This window comes from Trachypithecus francoisi, unplaced genomic scaffold (assembly GCF_009764315.1).
Source record: "Trachypithecus francoisi isolate TF-2019V2 unplaced genomic scaffold, Tfra_2.0 Lachesis_group5, whole genome shotgun sequence".
Lineage (NCBI taxonomy): Eukaryota > Metazoa > Chordata > Mammalia > Primates > Cercopithecidae > Trachypithecus > Trachypithecus francoisi.
In genome coordinates this window covers 139,420,213-139,439,160 of record NW_022681470.1, presented here as the reverse complement: position 1 = coordinate 139,439,160, position 18,948 = coordinate 139,420,213, and the positions used below count along the sequence as shown (strand labels likewise).

Genomic DNA, 18,948 nt, shown 5'->3' with positions numbered 1-18,948 from the left:
TCGGGAGGTTGAGGCAGGAGAATCACTTGAACCCAGGAGGCAAAGGTTGCTGTGAGCCGAGATGCTGCTATTGCACTCCTGCCTGCGCAACAAGAGCAAAACTCTGTCTCAAAAGAAAAGAAAAAAAAAAAAGAGCTTGGGGAGCCCTGGGAGATGTGACTAGGAATTAGCTCCTTGTCTTCCAAGGCAGCTGAAACTGAAGGACAACTGTGTGGCTTGCCTATGGGGAGAAAGATGCCCTACATATCAAAATGCGATGGGCAAAGATTACAAACTGGTTTCAAATACCAGCCCTAAGTCAAAGAGGAGTGTGTTTCAGGAGAAGAGCCCTTTCTGGCCCCAGGTTTCAGACCTCCAGCCCAGAGCCGGGGTGAAAGACACTAGTTAGTCTGTTCTTTATTTTCCTTGGAAAATTACAGGGTTACTTATCAACAAAATAACTGTCCATCCGGTGGGGAAGTGCCATCCGGTGGCTTCTATGTACAGGCCCATCCCTGGGAACCACATTTCCAGAGGGGGCCTCCCCCTGAGGCTCCCATTGGCCCCCTCCCAGGTATCCAAGAACAAATCACAAGGTGAGGGCTGCCGGCGTGGCTGGCTGGGTGGGACCCAGGCCTACTACCGGGCCAGAGGGTTTGGGGGCCTCTCTCCTGGAAGCCTGCTCTTTCCACACCCCCTTTCCCAGCCAGGCTGTCTTGGACACTCCTGGGGCTCCGCTGAGAGGCACATGATTCCCGCTTTGGACTTCTTTTTGAGATGTCATTTTAACACGGAGGCATCGCGGCCTCCCTTCCCGGAAGATGGGTTATTTGCAGTGCTGTCCTTTCTTTTAGTCCCGGTTTTGTACAAAAACAACGATACTCCCCATTGGACTGTATTTTTGCCCAAGAAACAAAAGTGCCTCAACAGGTACAGTTCTGCTGGTCGATCTGCTTCCGGCAGGGCTCCATGGTGACAGCCACCCCCACCCCGCTCCGGCCCGATGTCATTCGGGTCACCTCGCTCCAGGTGTCTGTATCTGGGTCGTAACACTCCACACTGTCCAGGAACGTGTGACCATCATAGCCTCCTGCAGGAAGAACAGAAGGGACAGTCACCACCTGTCACACCACATCCAAGAGCAGGGGACAGAGAGGGAGAAGCAGCTGTGAGATGCAAAAGCAGGCCGGGCGCGGTGGCTCACGCCTATAATCCTAGCACTTTGCAGGGCTGAGGCGGGAGGATGGCTTGAGGCCAGGAGTTCGAGGACAGGCTGGGCAACATAGCAAAACTCTAGTCTCTTACTGAAGAAAAAAAAAAAAAAGGCCAGGCGCAGTAGCTCACACCTGTAATCCCAGCACTTTGGGAGACTGAGGTGGGTGGATCACTTGAGTCCAGAAATTTGAGACCAGCCTGGGCAACATGGTGAAACCCCATCTCTACCAAAAGAAACATAACAATTTAGCCAGGTGTGGTGGTGCGCGCCTGTAGTCCCAGCTACTAGGGAGGCTGAGACAGGAGAATCACTGGAACCTGGGAGGCAGAGGTTGCAGTGAGCCAAGATTGCACCATTGCACTCCAGCCTGGGCAACACGAGCAAAACTCTGTCTCAAAAAAGTAAAATAAAAATAAATAAAAACAGCCGGGTGTGGTGGCTCACGCCTGTAATCCCAACACTTTGGGAGGCCGAGGTGGGCGGATCACAAGGTCAGGAGATTGAGACCATCCTGGCTAACATGGTGAAACCCCGTCTCTACTAAAATACAAAAAAAAAAAAAAAAAAAAAAATTAGCGGAGCGTGGTGGCAGGTGCCTATAATCCCAGCTACTCCGGAGGCTGAGCGAGGAGAATGGCATGAACCTGGGAGGCGGAGCTTGCAGTAAGCTGAGAGTGCGCCACTGCACTCCAGCCTGAGCGACAGAGCCAGACTCCGTTTCAAAAATAAATAAATACATAAATAACATTAAGCCGAGTGTGGTGGCTCACGCCTGTAATCCCAGCACTTTGGGAGGCTGACGTGGGCGGATCACCTGAGGTCAGGAGTTCAAGACCAGCCTGACCAGCATGGTGAAACCCCATCTCTACTAAAATACAAAAATTAGCAAGGCATAGTGGTGGGCACCTGTAATCTCAGCTACTTGGGAGGCTGAGGGGGGAGAATCACTTGAAACCAGGAGGCGGAGGTTGCAGTGAGCCGCGATCGCGCCATTGCACTCCAACCTGGCAACAGAGCGAGACTCCTGTCTCAAAAAAAGAAAAAGCCCTGGTGCGGTGGCTCAGGCCTATAATCCCAGCACTTTGGAAGGCTGAGGCGGGTGGATCACGAGGTCAGGAGTTGGAGACCAGCCTGACTAACATGGTGAAACCCCATCTCTACTAAAATACAAAAAATTAGCCAGGTACGGCGGCGGCACGTAGTCCCAGCTACTCAGGAGGCTAAGACAGGAGAATCACTTGAACCCAGGAGGCGGAGGTTGCAGTGCGCTGAGATCATGCCATTGCACCCCAGCCTGGGCAACATTGCGAGACTCCATCTCAAAAAAACAAACATTAGCCGGGTGTGGTGGTGCGTGCGTGTGGTTCCTGCTACTTGGGAAGTTGAGGCAGGAGGATGGCTGGAGTCCAGGCGGTTGAGGCTCCAGCGAGCTGTGATCGCACCACTGCACTCAGCCTGGGCAACAGAGCGAGAGAGACCCTGTTTCTAAGGAAAAAAAAAAAAAAGGAAAGCAAAAAAGCAAAAGCAGCCACAGTCCACAAGAGATGGGGCTAGTCAGGACTCTTCCCCGCCCCCAGGGCCTCACCAAGGACGTAGATTCTCCCCTGGTGGACAGTGATCCCCAGGGCACTCCGCCGGTGCTTCATTGGGGCTACGAAAGTCCATGTCTCTGTTTCCACATCATAGCGCTCCACACTGTTCAGCTGGTCCTGACCATCATAGCCCCCGGCAGCATAGATACAGTTGTGCAGGACGCAGACGCCTAAAGGGCACCGTGCAGAGAAGGTGACTCTGGAGGACTGGCTTTGGGAGCCCCAGCCATCACCTCCTTGAGGGAGACCTTTCCTCTCTCCTCTCCCTTCTCACCCTCAGAAATGAAGCAGGGAGAGAGAGAAGCTTGGACTCTATCAGAATCCAGTGCTTCTGTGGTTACCCCAGGGTGAGGGTTGCAACAGGGGCTCTCTCCCAGGCCTGGCTCAGTTTCACCCCAGGATGGTGGGGGTGTTCCTGGATGCTCCCCTCCCTACCATCCCCACCCACCTGCCCCGCTTCGGATGGTGTTCATTGCTGTGATCATTCGCCATTCGTTCCTCTCTGGGTAGTAACGCTCAGCTGAATTAAGGCGGTTTGTCCCATCAAAGCCCCCCACGGCATAAAGCAGACGATTGAGGACAGCCACGCCCACCCCGATCCTTCGTGTCAGCATTGGGGCCACCAAGTGCCACTCATCCCGCTCTGGCTCATACCTGCAAGGGCGTAAGAAAAATGGGGACAATGGCCATTATAGCTGACCTTCGTGGAATACTTAAGGGCCTGATACCCCTTTTTTCCCTTTTTTTCTCCCTTTAAAGAGACAGGGTCACCAGGTGCAGTGGCTCGTGTCTGCAATCCCAGCACTTTGGGAGGCCGAGGAGGGCGGATCACCTGAGGTCAGGAGTTTAAGACCAGCCTGGCCAATATGGTAAAACCCTGTCTCTATTAAAAACACAAAAATTAGCTGGGTGTGATCTCGGGTGCCTGTAATCCCAGCTACTCGGGACGCTGAGGCGAGATAATCATTTGAACCTGGGAGATGGAGGTTGCAGTGTGCTGAGATCGTGCCACTGTACTCCAGCCTAGGCGATACAGAGAGACTCCGTCTCAAAAAAAAAAAAAAAAAACGAAACAAAACAAAAAAAAGAGACAGGGTCTTGCTCTGTTGTCCAGGCTGGAGTGCAGTGGCACAATCACAGCTCACTGAAGTTTCAAACTTTTTTTTTTTTGAGGTGGAGTGCAATGGTGAGAGCATGGCTCACTGCAACCTCCGCCTCCTGGGTTCAATCAGTTATCCAGCCTCAGCCTCACAAGTAGCTGGGATAACAGGCACCCGCCACCATGCCTGGCTAATTTTTGTATTTTTAGTAGAAATTGGGTTTCTCCATGTTGGCCGGGCTGGTCTCGAACACCTGACCTCAAGTGATCTGCCTGCCTCAGCTTTCCAAAGGGCTGGGATTACAGGCATGAGCCACCACGCCCAGCCTGCAGCTTCAAACTCTTGAGCTCAAGAAACCCTCCTGGCTCAGCCTCCTAAGTAGCTGGGACTACAGGTGCACACCACTGTGCCCACCTCCACTAGAACTCTAGTGCTCGCAGTCATTCTCTAAGGACTAAGGTATCAGCAACTCCATTTTCCAAATGAGGAAACTGGGCATCCTAGCCATCAATTGCTCAAGTTCAAAAACACATCTGATGGCCGGGCACGGTGGCTCACGCCTGTAATCCCAGCACTTTGGGAGGCCGAGGCAGGCGGATCGCGAGGTCAGGAGATGGAGACCATCCTGGCGAACACGGTGAAACCCCGTCTCTACCAAAAATACAAAAAAATTAGCCGGGTGTGTTGGCGGGCGCCTGTAGTCCCAGCTACTCGGGAGGCTGAGGCAGAAGAATGGTGTGAACCCCGGGGGCGGAGCTTGCAGTGAGCGGAGATGGCGCCACTTCATTCCAGCCTGGGCAACAGAGCAAGTCCGTCTCAAAACAACAACAACAACAACAAAACAAAACAAAACAAAACAAAACAAAACCACATCTGATAAACCCCTAGTGGCTCAGCCATATCCCCCACTTCACAGATGACAAGATAACATCTCAGAAAGGAGAAATCACACATTCAGCATCACTCTTTAATGCTCAAATAGTCCTTGAGGTCCAGCACAGTGGCTCACGTCTGTAATCTCAGCACTTTGGGAGGCTGAGGTGGGAGAATCTCTAGAGGTCAGGAGTTTGAGACCAGCCTGGCCAACATGGTGAAACCCCATCTCTACAAAAAAAAAAAAAAATTAGCCAGGCATGGTGGAAGGCACCTATAGTCCCAGCTACTCCGGGGGCTGAGGCAGGAGAATCACTGGGAGGTGAGGTTGCAGTGACCCAAGATGGAACCAGTGCACTCCAGCCTGGGCAGCACAGCAAGAGGGACAGGGTCTTACTCTATGGCCCAGGCTAGTCTCCTGGAGTCAAGCAATTCTCCCACCTCAACTTCCCAAAGTCCTGGATTACAGGTATGGGCCACGGCACGTGCCCAACAATTTCAAACTGATGAAACTTTTTGCAAATCTGCACAAAGGAACCGTATGGGTTTATGAGAGTCCCCTAAGCATTTCCCAGCTCCAGGCACAGAATCCAAGGTCACGGACTAGAGCTCTCCAAGGAGCTTAGCTTCCTCCTGAGGTCTCCACTCCCTTAAGACAGGGAGAGGAAGCAGCCTCAGGAAGAACCCCCGGATCTCAGTGTCTTAGGACTTGCCAGGAGCAGGACCCTCAGAGCCCACACCCAGGACCTGCCACTTACCTCTCTACACTGTTGTGGTGGATGCAGCCGTGGGAGCCGCCGACTGCATAGATGTGCCCATCGATGACCCCCACCCCGATGCGGTTGCGCGGCACGCTCATGGGGGCGCAGGGTGACCACTGATTGGTCATGGGGTTGTAACAGTCCAGGGCGCTGGAGTCGGTGTTGCCGTCGGGGGAGTTGTTCCTGCCGCCCACGGCGTACAACAGCCCGCCCACCACGCAGCCAGCTAGGCCGCTCCGTGGCACCTGCAGGTCCGCCAACCGGAGCCAGGTGCCGTCACTGGGGTTGTAAGCCTCCAGGTAGCTGAGCGACTGTCGGAAGTAGCCGCCCGCGGTGTAGATCAGGCGGCCCACCTTGGGCGCCCGGCAGGGCATCACCTGCGTGGGCTTGTGCAGGGTGAGCTCCTCAAAGATCTTGACCAGGTAGTCCTTGCAGCGGGAGTCGGACTGCAGGATCTCACACTTCTGCAGCTGCATCTGCAGAAAGTTAGGCGTCAACGAGTGGCAGCGCACGGCCCGCAGCAGCGCCTGGACATAGAACCGTCGCTGTTCGCAGTCGTACTTGACCCAGTTGATGCAGGCGTGGAAGACCTCGGACTCGCAGCGCACGTTCAGGTCATCACGGCTGATGAGAGTCACCAGTTGGCAGTGGGATAGGTTGAAGAACTCCTCTTGCTTGGCCACCTGCAGAGGGCGACAGTGGGACGGGCTGACTCCCGAGTGGCCCCCACACCTCACCAAGCAGGACAGGGATGATAAGTAACTCACCACTGCGGCTGACAGTCTCAGCTTCCTCATCTGCTAAATGGGGATTCAAATAATAGGAACCGCATACATTATGATGACTAAATGAGTTAATACTGCCGGGTGCGGTGGCTCACGCCTGTAATGCTAGCACTTTGGGAGGCCGAGGCTGGCGGATCACGAGGTCAGGAGTTGAGAGATCAGCCTGGCCAATATGGTGAAACTCCATCTCTACTAAAAATATAAAAATTACCTGGGTGTCGTGGCACATGGGTGCCTCCCAGCTACTCGGGAGGCTGAAGCAGAAGAATCGCTTGAACCCGGGAGGCGGGAAGTGGAGGTTGCAGTGAGCCGATATTGCACCACTGCACTCCAGCCTGGGCGACAGAGCAAGACTCCGTCTCAAAAAAAAAAAGAAAAAAAAAAAAGGTTAATACTATGCACCAGGTATGTCATTGGGACTCAGGGAAATGGGCAAAGACTCAATAGATCGTGTATCCTGGGTTATCATTTGGTTTTGGTTTTGGTTTGTTTTTTGAGAGGGAGTCTCGCTCTGTCACCCAGGCTGGAGTACAGTGGTGTGATCTAAGCTCACTGCAACCTCCGCCTTCCAGGTTCAAGTGATTCTCCTGCTTCAGCCTCTCAAGTAGTTGGCATTACAGGCGCCCACCACCATGCCCAGTTAATTTTTTATTTTATTTATTTATTTTGATATGGGGTCTTACTCTGTTGCCCAAGCTAGAGTGCAGTGGTGAGATCTTGATTCACTGCAACCTCCACCTCCAGGGTTCAAGTGATTCTCCTGCCTCAGCCTCCCAAGTAGCTGAGATTACAGGGGTGTGCCTCCACAGTGGCTAATTTTTTTGTATTTACTTTTAGTAGAGACGGGGTTTCACTATGTTGGCCAGGCTGGAATTTTTATATTTAGTAGAGATGGGGTTTCTTCACGTTGGCCAGGCTGGTCTTGAACTCTTGACTTTAGGTGATTCATCCATCTCAGCGTCCCTAAGTGCTGGGATTACAGGTGTGAGCCACCGGACCTGGACTGTTTTTGCTTTTGAGACAGGCTCTGTCACCTAGGCTGGAGTGCAGTGGCACGATCATAGCTCACTGCAGCCTTGAACTCCTGGGCTCAAACAATCTTCCCACCTCAGCTTCTTGAGTCGCTGGGGCTACAGGTGTGTGCCACCATGCACAGCCAATTTTCATATTTTATGGTAGAGACGGGGTTTCACCATATTGGTCTGGAACTCCTGACCTCAAGTGGTCCACTCCCCTCGCCTTCCAAAGTGCTGGGATTACAGGCATGAGCCACTGCACCCAGCACTGGTCTTAAAATCTTTTTTTTTTTTTTTCAGATGGAGTCTCGCTCTGTCGCCCAGGCTGGAGTGCAGTGGCACAATCTCTGCTCACCGCAAGCTCCGCCTCCCAGGTTTACGCCATTCTCCTGCCTCAGTCTCCCGAGTAGCTGGGACTACAGGCGCCCGCCACCTCGCCCGGCTAGTTTTTTGTGTTTTTAGTAGAGACGGGGTTTCACTGTGTTAGCCAGGATGGTCTCGATTTCCTGACCTCATGATCCACCTGCCTTGGCCTCCCAAAGTGCTGGGATTACAGGTGTGAGCCGCCGTGCCCGGCCAGTCTTAAACTCTCGAGCTCAAATGATTCTCCTACTTCAGCCTCCTGAGGATTACAGGTGTGCATTATCATACCTGGCTTGGTTTTTGAACTCTAAGAATATGTTACTTATTTTTTCTGAGTTTATTTTTATTTTATTGTGTGTTTTTTTTTTTTTTGACAGAGTCTTGCTCTGTCGCCCAGGCTGAAGTGCAATGGCGCGATCTTGGATCATTGCAACCTCTGCCTCCCAGGTTCAAGCGATTCTCCCACCTCAGCCTCCTGAGTAGCTGCTATTACAGGCACCCGCCATCATGCTCAGCTAATTTTTTTTTTTTTTTGTATTTTTGTAGAGACAGGGTTTCCCTAGGTTGGTCAGGCTGGTCTTGAACTCCTGACCTCAGGTGATCCACCCACCTCGGCCTCCCAAAGTGCTGAGATTACAGGCGTGAGCCACCGTACCCGGCCTCTGAGTTTTTTGTTTGTTTCTTTCTTCTTTCTTTTTTTTTTTTTTTGAGATGGAGTCTCGCTCTGTTGCCTAGACTGGAGTGTAGTGGTGTGATCTTAGCTCACTGCAAGCTCCAACACCTGGGTTCACACCATTCTCCTGCCTCAGCCTCCCGAGTAGCTGGGACTACAGGTGCCTGCCACCACATCCAGCTAATTTTTTGTATTTTTAGTAGAGATGGATTTTTACCATGTTAGGGAGGATGGTCTCGATCTCCTGACCTTGTGATCCACCTGCCTGGGCCGCCCAAAGTGCTGGGATTACAAGTGTAGCCACCATGTCCGGCCTCTTTTTTTTTTTTTTTTTTTTGAGATGGAGTCTCACTCTGTCATCAGACTGGAATACAGTGGCACGATCTCGGCTCACTGCAACCTCTGCCTCCTGGGTTCAGACGATTCTCCTGCCTCAGCCTCCCAAGTAGCTGGGACTACAGGCACGCACCACCACATCTGGCTAATTTTTATATTTTTGGTGGAGACGGGGTGTCTGAGTTCATTTTTTAAGAGACAGGGTCTTGCTCTGTCACCCATGCTGGAGTGCAGAGGTGCCACTGTAACCTTGAATTCCTGGGCTCATGTCATTCTCCTACCTCAGCCTCCCAAAGCTCTGAGATTATATGCACGAGCCACCTCACCCATCTTGTTTTTTAAAATGAAATCATTTTCTAAAATGGCAAATGGACTAAAAAAGGAAAAAATAAGCCATCAGGAGAGAATGTTGTGGAAAAAACAAGTGGCAGGTCTGGGCCAGCACAGTTGTTCCTGCCTGTAATCCCAGCACTTTGGGAGGCCCAGGCAGGCGGATCACCTGAGGTCAGAAGTCCGAGACCAGTCTGGCCAACATGGTGAAACCCTGTCTCTACTAAAAACAAAAAAATTAACCAGGTGTGGTGGCGCACACCTATAATCCCAGTTACTGGGGATGCTGAGGCAGGAGAATCGCTTGAACCCAGGAGGCAGAGATTGTAGTGAGCTGAGATTGTGCCACTGCACTCCAGCTTGGGCAATGGAATGAGACTCCATCTCAGGAAAAAAAAAAAAAAAAAAAGTGGAAGCTCTGAAGAAACCAGCATGAGTTGATGAGTTGGAATTTTGATCCGATCACTTTATAGGTGTGTGACCTGGGCAAATCTCTGAAATGCTCCATGCCTTGGTTTTCCTCCTCTGTAAAATGGGATTATATTAATGGCCACCTCAAAGTAAGGCTACTCCTAGGGTATACAAAGCCCTGGATAAATCTTTCTTGTAGCCAGGTGTGGTGGCTCATGCCTGTAATCCTAGTACTTTGGGAGGCCGTGGTGGGGAGACTACTTGAGCCCAGGAGTTTAAGACCAGCCTGGGCAACATAGTGAGACCTCATGTCTACCAAGAAAAGATACAAAAATTAACCAAGCATGGTAGCTCACACCTGTAGTTCCGGCTACTCAGGAGGCTGAGGTGGAGGGATCACTTGAGTCCAGGAGCTGGAGTTTGTAATAAGCAGAGATCGTGCCACTGAACTCCAGCCTGGGTGACAGAGCCAGACCCTGTCTCCATTTAAAAAAAAAAAAGGGCCAGGTGCGGGGGCTCACACCTGTAATCCCAGCACTTTGGGAAGCCAAGTTGGGCAGATCACTTGAGATCAGGAGTTCCAGACCAGCCTGGCCAACATGGTGAAACCATGTCTCTACTAAAAATACAAAAAGTAGCCAGCATGGTGGTGCACGCCTGTAATCCCAGCTACTTGGGAGGCTGAGGCATGAGAATCTCTTGAACCCAGGAGGTGGAGGCTGGAATGAGCCGAAATCTTGCCACTGCACTCCAGCCTGGGCAATAGAGCCAGATTCAGTCTCAAAAAAAGGCGGGGGTGGTAGGGGCCGGGCGTGGTATCTCGTGCCTGTAATCCCAGCACACTTAAGAAAGCCAAGGCGGGCAGATCACCTGAGCTTAGGGATTAGAGACCAGCCTGGCCAACATGGTGAAACCCCGTCTCTACTAAAAATATTTCTTAAAATTAGCCGGGCTTAGTGGTAGGTGCCTGTAATCCCAGCTACTCAGGAGGTTGAGGCAGGAAAATTGCTTGAACCCAGGAGACAGAAGTTACAGTGAGCTGATATGGTGCTACTGCATGCCAGCCTGGGTGACAGAGTGAGACTCCATCTCAAAAAAAAAAAAAGTTGTCAGGCACTCGTCTATATGACCAATTTTAATCTAGTACCCCATGCTCATACAAACACAAGAAACACCATATATGTTTCTCCTACTCTACAGACCACTTTTCTAGAAGCTGCGGGCCCTAGAACTAATGCCTGAGAGCCCTGGGGCATCTGATCAATCCCACATGTAACATAGAGGGTAGGAAAGAATCTATCCCTGAAGGAGAGAAATGCAGACCAGTGTAACATCCATCCCCAGCTGGTACCAGCCAATGGGGGACTTAGAAAATTTCCAGGAAGGAACGCCAAGACATGGAACTCCTGAAGGCTTGGGGCCTGGGGCACTGCCCTGCTTGCCTAGGCCAAAGGGTAGTACTGCCTCATAGGATGGTGGGGAACAGTCAATGATGCAAAGGATGTAAATCACTTAGAAAAGGGGCTGGCCCACAGTAAGGGCTGAATAGCCACTTCTTGGCCTGGTGCTGCTACGGTGCTTCATACCTGTAATCCCAACACTGTGGGAGGCCAAAGTCAGAGGATTGTTCAAAGCCAGGAGGTTCGAGATCAGTCTCAGCAACATAGCAAGACCCTGTCTCTACAAAAAAATTTAAAAACTAAAAAAATTAGCCACGCGTGGTGCTGCATACCTATAGTCCCAGCTTCGCAGGAGGCTGAAGTAGGAGGCCCCCTTGAGCCCAGGAGTTGGAGGCTACAGTGAGCTATGATGGCACCACTGTACTCCAGCCTAGGGACAGAGCAAGACCTCACCTCTTCAAAAACTTTTTTTTTTTTTGAGACAGAGTTTCGCTCTTATTGCCCAGGCTGGAGTGCAATGGTGCAATCTCAGCTCACTGCAACCTCCACCTCCTGGGTTCAAGTGATTCTCCTGCCTCAGTCTCCCGAGTAGCTGGGATTACAGGCATGCGCCACCACGCCTGGCTAATTTTGCATTTTTAGTAGAGATGGGGCTTCTCCATGTTGGTCAGGCTGATCTTGAACTCCTGATCTCAGGTGATCTGCCCACCTCAGCCTTCCAAAGTGCTGGGATTATAGGCGTGAGCCACTGCACCAGGGCTTTTTTTTTTTTTTTTTTTTGAGACAGAGTCTCACTCTGGAGTGCAATGGCGCAATCTCAGCTCACTGCAACCTCCACCTCCCCGGTTCAAGCGATTCTCCTGTCTCAGCCTCTCAAGTGGCAGGGACTATAGTCATATGTCACCACATCTGGCTAGTTTTCTTTTTTTGTATTTTTAATAGAGATGGGATTTCACCATATTGGGTCAGGCTGGTCTCAAACTCCTGACCTCAGGTGATCCACCCGCCTCAGCCTCCCAAAGTGCTGGGATTACAGGCGTGAGCCACGGGGCCCTGCCCTCTCTTGTCAATTTCTATAGATAATTTCCTTCAGAGAAACGAAAATGAAACCAAAAACGGTATAAGGACATTGCGTGGACCAAAGAAAACATGACTAAGGTTCAGGCTTACAGCTTGCAGCCTGTCACGGGTGTCCAATAAACATTTGCTGACTGTCCGAAAGGCTGGGCTGCCCCAGGATTTGGCTGCTGTTCACTGCACTCTGTCCCTACCTTTGACCCCAGAGAAACCAGGGAGCCCAGAGACACATGAAGACCTCACCTTCCCTAGCTGTTCACCAGTGTCCCCACATGTGTAGACAAGGAACTCAGAACCCCAGTTGTTTTTTAATTTTTTTTTGTTTTTTTTTGAAACTGAGTCTCGCTCTGTCGCGCAGGCTGGAGTGCAGTGGCCTAATCTCGGCTCACTGCAACCTCCGCCTCTCGGGTTCAAGTGATTCTCCTGCCTCAGCCTCCTGAGCAGCTGGGACTACAGGCGCTCACCACCAGGCCTGGCAACTTTTTATATTTTTAGTAGAGATGGGTTTTCGCTATGTTGGCCAGGCTGGTCTCAAACTCTTTACCTCAGCTGATCCACCCGTCTCAGCCTCCCAAAATGCTGGGATTACAGGCATGAGCCATCACGGCTGGCCCCAGTTGTTTTTTTTTTTTTTTTTAAGACTGAGTTTCGCTCTTGTTGCCCAGGCTGGAGTGCAATGGTGCGATCTTTACTCACAGCAACCTCCGCCTCCCGGGTTCAAGTGATTCTCCTGCCTCAGCCTCCCGAGTAGCTGACATTACAGGCATGCACCACCATACCCGGCTAATTTTTTTGTATTTGTAGTAGAGACGGGGTTTCTCCATGGTGGTCAGGCTGGTCTCAAACTCCCGATCTCAGGTGATCCGCCCGCCTCGGCCTCCCAAAGTGCTGGGATTACAGGCTTGAGCCACCGCGCCCAGCCCCCCGTTGTTTTTTGTTTATTTGTTTGTTTGTTTAGAGACAGGGTCTCATTATGTTGACCGGGTTGGTCTTGAACTTTTGGCTTCAAGCAATCCTCCCACCTAGGCCCCCCAAACTGTGAGGACTACACCACTGTGCCCAGCCCAGAACCTCCTTTTTCTCCAGGTTCCTGCCTTCACATCTCAAGGAGAGACAGTGATGAGCACTCGTCCATCCCTGGTCCTTCTCCTGACACTGCCCCCAGCCCCACCTCCCCGCTCACCTCCCCGAAATGCATGTAGATGTACTCCCGGGCACGCTGGTTCAACTCCACACAGCCAATCTGCTCGGCGAAGTTGGCGATGCCGATGGCATTGCTGGGGTCCAGCTGCTGCACTAGGAAGTCACTGCAGGCGCGGACAACGCTGTCGATCTGGTACATGACAGCGCCATTCATGACGTGAAGGACACACTTCTCGCCCATGGAGATGGAGGCCGTGTAGGCGAATTCGATGAGGCGCTCCATGACCTTGGGGTGGATACCCTCAATGGACACCACCTCCATGCCCTGCTCCCGCAGCCCGTTGGTGAACATGGCCTTGAAGACAGGGCTGGATGAGGCTAGCACCACCTTGTGGGCCATGAACTGGGCGGCAGGCGCGTCCTGGTACTTGACCTGCAGTGTGACGTCACACAGCTGCTGGCTGAGCCGCAACTCGTTCATGATGCCGAAGGCCTGTTTGGTATGATCCTCCAGGGTGTAGCTGAAGGTGCGGTTGCCATCCTGGGAGGGCGTCACCTCCGCCTTGCACTCAGTGGAGGCATACATCACCGCGTCCCCTGCCCCCTCGGGGCACTGTGACCGCAGGGGCAGGAATCGGCTGCAGGCCCCAGCCCTGCTAGGCTTGGGATCTGGCTGCATGGGGTTCCAGAAGATAAGCAACACCACCACCTCTGGCACTCAGGGGCCTGGAGGGGAGAGAGCACAGGGCAGGGGGCAGGGGTTGGGGCTGGGCCAGCACCTGCAGGGTCTCCTTTTGTAAGATAAAGCAATTCCTAGGTCAGTTTTCCTGCAGAGTAGGTGAAGCAGAGTCCATTTGCAAATTTGCAAACATCCCCCTGACCTGACCAGCCCAAGAGCCCATCTTAAAACATAGGTGAGGTCATGTCTCTCCCCTGCTCTGGATCCTCCAATGCCTCCCACAGTACCTAGTAAAACTGAACTCCTCAACAGCCTTCGAAGCCCTACACAATTAGCCCCTGACACCTCTTCCCATTGATCACTCTGTTTCAGTAATCTGGTGGCCTTTCCCTTTCTAGAGCATGTCAGGCTCATTCCTTCATTTGCCTCACCATTTATTGGGCACCTACTGTATGCCAGGCACTGATCTGGGTGCTGAAGACACAGCAGTGAGCAAAACACACAAAAATCCTACCCTGCTGGAGCTGACACCTGCGGGGAGGAACAATCATAAACTAAAATAAGCAAGACCTGGAAAATCAGCTTCATGAAGAAAATTACAACAGCATTGTGACAATGTGAGAATCAGGTGCAGTTTTTTGTTGTTGTTGTTGTTTTTGAGATGGAGTCTCACTCTGTCACCCGGGCTGGAGTGCATTGGCTCGATCTTGGCTCACTGCAACTTCTACCTCCCGGATTCAAGCGATCCTCCTGCCTCAGCCTCCTGAGTAGCTAGGACTACAGGTGCCCGCCACCACGCCCAGCTAGTTTTTAAATTTTTAGTAGAGACTGGGTTTCACCATGTTGGCCAGGCTGGTCTCAAACTGCTGACCTCAAGTGATCCGCCTGCCTTGGCCTCCCAAAGTGCTGGGATTATAGGCGTAAGCCACCGTGCCTGGCCCTGGGTGCAGTTTTTTAAAATCTGACAGACCAAGCTTCTTTGAGAAGGTGAGGTTAGAGCTGAGACAAGGATGAAAATTATTATAAAGTGGGAGGCTGGGGAATAGTTTTCCAGGCAGAGGAAATAGCAAGTGCAGTGGCTCAGAGGCTGAGACAGTCAATCTGGAGAATTGAGAAGGAGTGCAGTGAGAGCTAAGGACTTAAGGAAGGGTTTCATGGAAACCCCTGGAGCCTGGAGGGCCAGGAGATGAGTTATGTGTTTTGTGTTTTGTTTTTCAAGACAGAGTCTCGCTCTGTTGCCCAGGCTGGAGTACAGTGGTGCGATCTTGGCTCACTGCAACCTCTGCCTCCCAGGTTCAAGATATTCTCAGCGGGGTGTGGTGGCTCACGCCTGTAATCCCAGCACTTTGGGAGGCTGAGGTTGGCAGATCATGAGACCATCCTGGCTAACATGGTGAAACCTCGTCTCTACTAAAAAATACAAAAAATTAGCCGGGCATGGCGGAGGGCGCCTGTAGTCCCAGCTACACGGGAGGCTGAGGCAGGAGAATGGTGTGAACCCGGGAGGCGGAGCTTGCAGTGAGCAGAGATAGCGCCACTGCACTCCAGCTTGGGCAACAGAACAAGACTTGGTCTCAAAAAAAAAAAAAAAAAAAAGATATTCTCATACCTTGGCCTCCTGAGCAGCTGGGATTACAGGCACCAGCCACCATGATGGGCTAATTTTTTGTATTTTTAGTAGAGATGGGGTTTCACCATATTGGCCAGGGTGGTCTCGACCTCCTGGCCTCAAGTGATCCCCCTCCTCGACCTCCCAAAATGCTGGGATTACAGGCATAGGCTGCTGTGCGCAGACGTGAGTTATGTTTTGAAAGGAGTGGGGGATCTCCAAGTGGTTCCCCACAAGTGGATCTGCAAGTTCTTACTCCCCTCTTTCTGGGGCTCCACTCAGAATCCCCTCTTCCCTGTTCTATTGTCATCACTGCGCTTGTCAGGAACTGAAATGACCTCCTTTGCTTGTTTGTTGATCGACTGTCTCTCGTCCCCGGCACCAGCGCCTCAAATGGCAGGGAACCCTATGTAGGTTGGCGTCGGGCCAACCCTCTCCTGTGCCTCCCGCCTGGGGCCTGGCACTGCGCAGGGGTCAGTACACGGGTGGTTGGCTAAATGCCCGTGCCACCGTGCCTGCCAGAGCGGCCTCCTCCACCCTCCCTGGGTGCCACTCGGCCCCCCCTCCGGTGCCAAGGCCCTGGGCTTGCGTCTTGGTCTTTGGCCAATCGGTCAACGATGCCCCTTGGGCATCGGGCACTTCCCCCACCCTACAAAGCGACAAGTGGGCGACTGCGCATGCCCCTCCTGAGCCGTCACCAGGCCCAGAGAGGCGAGGAAGTGACCCCGCCGCGGCGTCTCGGCTGCCAACCCCAGAACGCAGATCGAGCCCCCCAACGCCTCGGAGCCCCCAGGCCTCCGTCTGCTCCTCGCCTCCGGGTTCTCTCGCTCGGTTTCCGCCGCTCCCGGGCCACCCCGAGAGTTGCGCCGTCCAACAAAAAGATTGGACCCAGGCCTCGCCCTCCTGGCCCTCCGAGTCCTGGCGGGGAACTCAGAGGCTCCCTGGGCCGTGGCGCCCGGTTTCCTGGTCTCCGGGCACGACCGCAGGGGCGCTCGCGGCCCGCGATGCCCGCAGCCCGGGCACATCCCGCCTCACTCACCCCGCCATGGCCGCGCTCCGGCTCCGCCTCCACCGCCGAGCCTCGGCGCCTCCATCGCTGCGCGTGGGGGAGGCGCGGAGCGCGCGCAGGTCACCATGACTAAGCAGAGCCGGGCGCCCGCCTTGTCACAATAAAAGTCCCCGGGCCCTGGCCTCGGGCGGTAGGGACCGCGGAGGGCCTCTCCCCAGCCCCCGCCCACGCCTGCGGTCGCCGAGCTGCGCGGCCACCACTGCTCCCAGCATGGCCGCGGGGCGGGGGCATGCGGCCCTGGGCGCGCTCAGCCGCGTGGTCCGGGTCGCGGGGAGTCTGAACCCCGAGTTCCAGATCCGCGCGTCCTGGCCCGCACCGGGGATGGGGTGGACACCCCTCCCCGTCGCTGCTGCCGGAGCGCTCACCTCGGCCACCGGGTCGCCTCCGTAGGGGGTCCCTCAGGGTGGGGATGCCCGGGGCGCGCAGGGGCTCCGGGTACGGCGATGCCACCCGCACACTTCGCTTCCGGGAAGCCCGGGGTCCATGGCCCGGTCCGGGCGATTCCTTCCTTACCTTGGCTGTAGGAGACCCGCGGGCGCCTCCGCCGTCGGGGGGCCTCGGCGCCAGGGCTGCGTGGCCTGCGGGGTCTCGGTTGTCGGTTGGGGAGAGGCCTGGGGACGCCCGAAAAGGAGGCGGGGAGAGGGCGGAGAGGGCGCGGCGGGGAAGGAGCGGCGATTCTCCCGCCCTTCCCGCAGGTGCCCGGCGCCCGTCGGCGAGGAGTGGGGCATCGGGCGGGGACGCACAGCCAGGCCCCCCTTCTCACTGTCTCTTCCATCTCCTGGTTTCGTCGCCGGGCGTCTCCTGGCGGGGCTGCGCGCCACCACTTGCTATTTTAACGACGCACAGCGCCTGCCTCGTGGTCTGGCGGCCACAGGATCTAGGGAAAATGGTCTACCTCGCTGGGTCTGTCTGCCTGCCTGCCTGCCTGCCTGCCTGCCTGCCTTCCTTCCTTCCTTCCTTCCTTCCTTCCTTCCTTCCTTCTTACCTTCCTTCCTTCCTTTCTTTCTTTTTTTCTTTCTCTCTCTCTCTCTCTTCCGTTAGAGACAAGGTCTCGCTCCGATCTGCACGCCCAGGCTGGAGTGCAATGACTATCGCGGCTCACTGCAGCCTCGAGCTCCTACCCTCAAGCAATCCTCCCACCTCAGCCTCCTGAGTAGCTGGGACCACAGACACGGGCCACCACACCCGGCCAATTTTTAGGGTTTTTTTGGTTTGTTTTGTTTTGTTTTTTTCTGTAGAGAGGGGGTCTCCCGATGTCGCCCAGGCTGGTCTTGAACACCTGGGTTTAAGAGATTCTCCCTCCATCGGCCTCCCAAAGTTCTGGGATTATAGGTGTGAGGTGTTGGGTCCAAGCCCCAGGTTTTCCTTGTGTGTGTGTGTGTGTGTGTTTTTAATTGACACGGAGTCTCGCACTGTCGCCTGGGCTGGAGTGCAGTAGCTTGATCTTGGCTCACTGCAACCTCTGCCTTCCAGGTTCAAACAGTTCTTCTGCCTCAGCCTCCCGAGTAGCTGGGATTACAGGTGCCCACCACCATGCCCAGCTAATTTTTTGTATTTTTAGTACCGATGGGGTTTCACCATGTTGGCCAGGCCGGTCTTGAACTCCTGATCTCGTGATCCGCCCACCTCTACCTCCTAAAGTGTTGGAATTACAGGCGTGAGCCACCACACTCGGCCTTCCTTGTCTTTATTTTTGATTTACTTCCTATCAAGAGGCGTGTGGCACCTGTCTTTGGGTGGCGGGTTCAAACCCTGGATCTGCCTCTTGCCAGTTCAGTGCCAGTGGGCGCTTACTTAGTTCTCTGTGGTTCAGTTTCCTCTCTGTAAAAGGTAATAATATAATAGCACCTATCTACCAGATTATCATTAAGACTAAATGCGGGGCCGGGCGCGGTGGCTCACGCCTGTAATCCCAGCATTTTGGGAGACCGAGGTGGGTGGGTCACGAGATCAGGAGATCAAGACCATCCTGGCTAAGACTATGAAACCCCGTCTCTACTAAAAATAAAAAAAAATTAGCCGGGCATGCTGGCGGGCGCCTGTAGTCCCAACTACACGGGAGGCTGAGGCAGGAGAATGGCGTGAACGCGGGAGGCAGAGCCTGCCGTGAGCCGAGATCCCGCCACTGCATTGCAGCCTAGGCGACAGAGCGAGACTCAGACTCAAATAAAATAAACCTAAGTGTGAATACTAGCGCCCAAGAGATAGAAACCATTCCATTGCCATTTTTCATGACTGAGGATACTGATTTGTCATGCACCACCGTTCATCATGTAACATTAACTTTTAAATAAATGTATGTAAGTTTATTTTAAAGAATTCATCTAGGCTGGGTGCGGTGGCTCACGCCTATAATCCCAGCGCTTTGGGGGCCGAGGCAGGTGGATCACAAGTTCAGGAGTTCAAGACCATGGCCAACATGGTGAAACCCCATCTCTACTAAAAATACAAAAAATAGCAGGGCATGGTGGCGGGCACCTGTAATCCCAGCTACTCAGGAGGCTAAAGCAGATAACTGCTTGAATCCGGGAGGCAG

The 18,948-nt window shown here is 53.5% G+C and overlaps 1 protein-coding gene across 4 annotated transcripts; it reads right to left on the bottom strand.

Annotated features, from left to right (window-relative positions):
• Positions 1–371: 371 nt before the first annotated feature.
• Positions 372–17,312, bottom strand: KEAP1 (kelch like ECH associated protein 1). Of its 4 annotated transcripts, none has more exons than XM_033199399.1 (6): positions 16,926–17,312; positions 13,096–13,781; positions 5,519–6,204; positions 3,236–3,441; positions 2,781–2,957; positions 372–1,069 (listed from the first exon to the last, which is right to left on the bottom strand). In XM_033199399.1, exons 2-6 carry the CDS (start codon positions 13,732–13,734, stop codon positions 903–905), a joined length of 1,875 nt encoding a protein of 624 aa, XP_033055290.1. In that variant the 5' UTR covers positions 13,735–13,781; positions 16,926–17,312; the 3' UTR covers positions 372–902. The 4 variants fall into 4 exon arrangements, with proteins under 4 accessions (XP_033055290.1, XP_033055292.1, XP_033055289.1 ...); XM_033199401.1 differs by lacking the exon at positions 16,926–17,312 and adding an exon at positions 16,778–16,866; XM_033199398.1 differs by lacking the exon at positions 16,926–17,312 and adding an exon at positions 16,383–16,576.
• Between the last annotated feature and the right edge of the window lie 1,636 nt (positions 17,313–18,948).

Coding starts and splice junctions, on each gene's coding strand:
- KEAP1 (XM_033199399.1), bottom strand. CDS start 13,734: ATGCAGCCAGATCCCAAGCCTAGCAGGGCTGGGGCCTGCAGCCGATTC. Junction 6,205..13,095: donor TCTACATGCATTTCGGGGAG/GTGAGCGGGGAG, acceptor CGCCCTCTGCAG/GTGGCCAAGCAAGAGGAGTT. Junction 2,958..3,235: donor CACCATCCGAAGCGGGGCAG/GTGGGTGGGGAT, acceptor GGTGCCCTTTAG/GCGTCTGCGTCCTGCACAAC.